The sequence below is a fragment of the Eubalaena glacialis genome, chromosome 3 (genome assembly GCF_028564815.1).
Source record: "Eubalaena glacialis isolate mEubGla1 chromosome 3, mEubGla1.1.hap2.+ XY, whole genome shotgun sequence".
NCBI classification, from domain to species: domain Eukaryota; kingdom Metazoa; phylum Chordata; class Mammalia; order Artiodactyla; family Balaenidae; genus Eubalaena; species Eubalaena glacialis.
Window position 1 is genome coordinate 77524391 of NC_083718.1, and position 5820 is coordinate 77530210.

Here is a 5820-nt window from a genome sequence, read left to right on the forward strand (position 1 = left end):
CCACTGCACCACCAGGGAAGTCCTAAACCTCTTTCACTCCTAACTCCAGTATCTGATTCTCAGAGAACCTAACTCATGTGCTCAAACCTTCAGCTGAATTTTTTCTTCCTTGCTTTAATATTATTTTTTTAAATGATTTTATGTTAAAAAGTTTTCATACTCAGACTGAGACCTGATGTGCCTTTTCAAAAAACCCAGCCCCTGAGGCTTGATAATTGTATAAATTGAAGTTTAAGAAGTATCTCCTTCATCCTCTTCTTCACTTAGCAGATCTTACTCATCCTTGAGGTCTCAGCTTAAATACCATTTCTCCATGGGGACCAGCATCCGTAGGACATACAGAGATGTCCCAAAAGATGCAGTCTGCCTGGGGAGATAAAGATGTTTATATGGTCATATGATCACAGCAACATAGGAACTGCTAAGGGAGACCCGAGGCAGAGTATCCTGAAAGCCAAATGATAGGGCTGGATAGAAAGTGTTCAAAGAACTTGGGGAAAGTGGTATGTCTGGGAATTCTGGGAGTACAGAGAGTAGGGATCTAGGAAGGCTTCATTTAGGAAGTGGGATTTCAGCTGAGTTTGAGGGACAGGAAACATGAGTCAGTGGGTAAACCATCTTGCCAATCAGGCTCAAAGAGAGAACTCTTCCCAAGGTGGACAAGGAGGGGCTTAGTGAGATGGAGGAAGTTAGAGGGCTGCTAGATGGGGTGAGAGTCATTTCCCTCTCCTCAGGACTGTCAATTGTTCACTCTGTCTCTAGCAGCATCCTGGCAGCTTGTCTTCTTCACAGCCTTCGGGGCTGACCAAGTCACACCTGGGAAACACCGGGACACGGGGCTGCTGACATGGGAGCCCTTCCATGGCTGATCCTCCTCTTGCTGTTCCAGGAAGGTGAGACAGACTGCCAGCTCCAGGACAGGAGTATCTCTTTCCCCCTCTGTTCTCCTGCTGGGTCTTGGGCTAGCAAGTCACCACCTTTGGGACCAAATGCTTCAGCTCTTCTGGAGTAAAGAGGGCTAGGGTGTGGCTTCAGTGCAAGACCAAGAGATGAGGAAACCTGGAGATATGGAAGGGGAAGCAGCCCCATATCCCTCCTGGGGATATGGAAGGACAGCAAATGGAGAAGAGAAAATTTGGAGGGTGAGACACAGATGGAAGCCAAGCCCTGGTAGGTGCTCAAGTCAGGTGCAGCAAAAAGCTAGAGCCAGAAGAGGCAACTGGAGGACAAGGTTGAGTGTGGGTCATAGAAAATACTCAACTGAGATTGAGACCACAGCCCTGCTGCCAGTCTCAGCAGCCTAGAGACACCAGCTGTGTTGTTTCCATCTTTTCTTTCTTTATCTGCAGCCGAAGGGGACTCTGGAGATGGCGTAGATCCCGAGGAAGTGGTTGCGGTCCTTCAGGAGTCCATCAGCCTCCCCTGGAAATACCATTGGATGAAGAGGTTGAGAACATCATCTGGTCCCCACACATAAGGCTTGCCACTGTGATGCCAGGGGAAGAGGGACATCCGGCTACCATCATGGTGACCAACTCTCGCTATGAGGGCTGAGTGAGCTTCCTGGAGCCCACCTACTTACTCCCTGCACATCAGCAATCTGAGCTGGGAGGACTCGGGGCCTTACCATGCTCAAGTCAACCTGAGGACGTCCCAGATCTCCACCATGCAGCACTACAATCTTTGTGTCTACCATGAGTTTACTGGGAACCATAAAGCTGCTTTTTCTGGCTCTCCTGAGCTTCTCACACAAAGGATCAGGGGTCTTAGGACTCGGGGTTATGGCTTGAGGGTCTGGGATGGGAAGGCAGTCTGCCTCCAGTGTGTCTGACCCCAGTATCTGCACTGCAGGTAAAGTGACCTGGAGTAGCAAGGCCCTGGACTGAGGCTGTTCCTGTGGATGTGCCCAACGCAGTGAGATGGCTCAGGGGTTTCGTTTACAGACGTCTAGGGAGCCTTTCTCTCCCAGTGAGATTCTGCATCCTGGGCATGAATGCCACCTCCATTCTTGAGCCTTTTGTCCTCCTGTGTGATTTGAGGGCTACTAATCAGGGTCTCCTCTCTACTTGAGCCCAAATTTTCTCTTAGTGCCTGTGACATTGACTGATTTTCTTTTTCTTTTTTCATTAATTAATTAATTTATTTTTGGCTGCGTTGGGTCTTCATTGCTGTGTGTGGGCTTTCTCTAGTTGCGGGGAGTGGGGGCCTCTTTTGCTGCGGAGCTCGGGCTCTAGGTGTGCGGGCTTCAGTAGCTGTGGCTCCCGGGCTTAGTTGCTCCGTGGCATGTGGGATTTTCCTGGCCCAGGGATTGAACCCGTGTCCCCTGCATTGGCAGGTGGATTCTTAACCCTGTGCCACCAGGGAAGTCCATTGACTGATTTTCTACCTTGAGTCTTGCAGAGGCACTGATTAAACTATAAATGCCCCTGGGAGGGGTGATAATATTTTCCAAGATCAAGGAGGCAGGATGGAGTTTGAAAGAAGGTGGGGTGCAAAGGTAAGAGAGAGAAGGCAAGTCATAAAGGGGAGGTAGAAGATGCCAAAGTCAGCTCTGTCTGCTTGGCAGCTGCCCTGGGGACCCTGGAACAACAGGTTTGATGGTGGCTAGGTGCTGTTAGTTTGGCTTGTTTGTTAAGTGAAGCAGGTATCAGTGGGCAGCATCCATATCCCAGTGTTGAAGAGCTTAGGAAAACAGACCCAACCCCTGATTACTTAGAGGGTCTTTGTGTTTCTCCTTCATCTAGGATGGCTGTCACAGCCTCACATGACTGTGAACTTTGAGATTTCTGGGGAAGAAGGTACTGTAATATGTCCTTGACATGATCCGTAGGGAAGGCAGGCCTGGATGTGACCTACTGCTGGATATCCTGGGAGGACGGCGCTGACACAGCCCATGAAGGCTCTGTCCTCAGCACGTCCTGGAGGCCCGGGGACAAGGTCATCTCCTACACATGCAGGGCAAACAACCCCATCAGCGACATCAGCTCCCATCTCATCCCTGCTGGGCCCTTCTCTGCAGGTACCAGGAACCCAGAGACAGCCCCTGAGCGACCACAGGGCCTCAAGTCTACCACCTCCCTCCCTCCCTTCCTCCCTCCCTTCTCCCCAGGAGAGTACATGGAATCTAGAACCTAACTACTCCGTGGAGACTTGACCCCTGGATTGGGGAGGGGCCCCCCACTTTCCCTGTGCTCCTTCCTAGTCCTCCCAGCTTCCAAAGGTCCCTTCTAGTCTCTTACTCAGGTTGAGATTACTCCCCAGACCCCAGCCCCTGAAATTCTGTGAATAGAATATACATTTCCTGAGATACTTGCCAAGGAACATCAACTGACTGTGAACTTGAGACCCCCTTTGTGGAATTTGAGGTAGGTGTCTGCCTCCTAATCCAGACCTTCCCTCTGGTGAGCCCCTCTCTCCTTGCCTTCTTCTGTCCCGGATCTTGGCTACCCTTCGGAGAAGTCCTCCACTTCCTTCTGTCTCCTGGCCAAGACATTGCTCATCCTCTTGCTTTTTGTAATTCTTGCTGTGGGGCTTTGGCTCATCCGAGTCCAGACAAGGTGCAAAATGCCAAGAATGAAGAAACTCAGGAGAAACAGAATGAGACTGAGGAAGAAAGGGAAGCCTGGCCCCAGACTGGCCTGATGGCCCCCTGGGGACCCCTGTCCTGAGGATTGTTTCTTCCCAGCCCCAAGGGAGACCTTCCTCTCCTTCCCAGACTCATCTCTCCCCAGGGGGCCAAGGGGTGGGTGTCCCAAAGGCCATGCTCCCCGAGGGAAGATCGTCTGGCAATAAAGTCAAATTAGGTGACCTCACTCGGGAGGAGCTATTTGGTCCTTCACTGGGTGACTCTGGCAAAACCTGCTTTCCTGCCTTTTCTTCCATTCCAGTTACCCTCTTCCAACCCCACGTGCTTTCCTCACCTGCCTTTGGGAAGGAAAGAGAGTCTAAAAGACCCGCTCACAATGAAGTGTTGGTATGTTATTATTCATGCCTAACCCATTCCCCACCAACACACATAACATTTACACTTCAGTAAGAAAAGTGAGAGATTCCTTTTAACCTATTTGAAGCTGTGACTCCTGCATGGGAGATTTCAGGCAATGAGAAGGCTACATAAGAGTGGTGTTATTCCTGCCGATCTTTCTGCTCTCACACCCTCCTTCCGCCCTGGCAGATGAGTTCACTTAGCTACTCCCACCCACCCCACCCCACCCCAATCTAGCAGCTGTCTGGCATGGGCGCTCTGAAGCACCCCAGTGCTGTCCTACTCTGGGTCTGACCTTTCTACTCTGACCTTTTGGTCATCTCCCTGGTGCCAGCTTCTCTGGGGCTCTGGTGCCTGCCCCACAGAGATGGCAACTCAGCCGGATTAATAGTGGAGGTCTGGACCCTTGACCTCTGTTTGTGGTTGGTGTTACTGTCCTGTCTGTCCCTTCTCCATAGATTTCCAGGTCTCACACCTTCTCTCTGGACTCTTGTCCTGGGTTAATGCCCACCCCCTACACATACATTACCCGTCCTCCCCACAAAGGCCTTTAAGTGTATATGTTCTTTCTCTTTCCCAAGCCCAGTGATCAGTCTGAATTCCTCACCCTCTGCTTAAGTCTTGGTCATTCTCCCCACATCAGATCTTGTAGATGTTACTTAATGTGGCTGCTGTGGCAGGGTGGGGAGGGGGGTGAATTGGGGAGGGAATGGAAAGCCACTCAAGTCACAGGACATGCCTAGGGAGTGAGTGACCTGGAGGAGGGTGGTGTGTAGGATACGGTAGGGAGATCACTGGGTGAGATCTCAGGAGATCTGGGCTGTGCTCTGCCACTGGTCTCTGGCTTGGGACACTTTGTCCAGCAGATGTCCATGGAGGCACCGTCCCTTTCCACCAGGAACATGAGCTTTGAAGGAGAGGCATGCACAGGTGCAGCTGACTGGCGCTCTTACAGAGACAGGGCTAAGTGAACGCCTTGGCTCCCACCGGGGCAGGAGGGTCCTGTAACTCCGGGGGATTTTAGAAGAGGGTCTGATGGGTAGAGACAGATCCATGTGGCAGAAGCCATGCCGGACATCTCTCTGCATCTGGCTTTCTCTTCTCAGTGAGGAGAAGGATGCTGACCTCCAAAGTGTTTCCCAAGAAAAGGAACACTGAGGCTGTGAAGGGGCAGTGGGACGCACTGGGGAACCACGGGGACCAAGGACGGCTTTAGGGAAAACAGGACACATGGACCAGGCACTGGGACACTCCAGGAGGGGGGCTCCAATAGTAGCCAGGGGTATGGTGGAAACCAAGAGTCAGGGTCTCCAGGGCTGGAAAGGAAGCAGGGCCAGGAGGTAAGCAGGGGCTTCCTGTCTAGGTTTTTGGGCAGGAGATGGAACCCTGTAGGGCTTGGGAAGGAGGTGATGAGGTTGGGAAACCGGTCCCCAAAGAGCTCCTAAGAATAGCAAGCGATCCACTCTACTCCCTGAAGGCCTGAGTCCTTGTCCTGCTGGAAGGCAGTCCCTGGCCTGAGGCTGGTTCTCTGTGCCTCCCTTTGGGCTGAGGAGACCCACCTCCAAAAAGGCACGAAGGGGGCTTCCCTGGTGGTGCAGTGGTTGAGAGTCTGCCTGCCAATGCAGGGGACACGGGTTCGAGCCCTGGTCTGGGAAGATCCCACATGCCACGGAGCAACTAGGCCCGTGAGCCACGATTGCTGAGCCTGCGCGTCTGGAGCCTGTGCTCCGCAACAAGAGAGGCCGCGATGGTGAGAGGCCCGCGCACCACGATGAAGAGTGGCCCCCACTTGCCGCAACTGGAGAAAGCCCTCGCACAGAAACGAAGACCCAACA

At 52.4% G+C, this 5820-nt stretch overlaps 1 protein-coding gene across 1 annotated transcript; it reads left to right on the plus strand.

Annotated features, from left to right (window-relative positions):
* Positions 1 to 847: 847 nt before the first annotated feature.
* SLAMF9 (SLAM family member 9) lies at positions 848 to 3642 on the plus strand. Its single transcript, XM_061185842.1, is given in 8 exon segments — positions 848 to 893; positions 1346 to 1380; positions 1382 to 1415; positions 1418 to 1569; positions 1571 to 1694; positions 2745 to 2800; positions 2803 to 3019; positions 3407 to 3642. Coding segments are annotated over 8 exon segments (900 nt in total).
* Positions 3643 to 5820: the final 2178 nt, after the last annotated feature.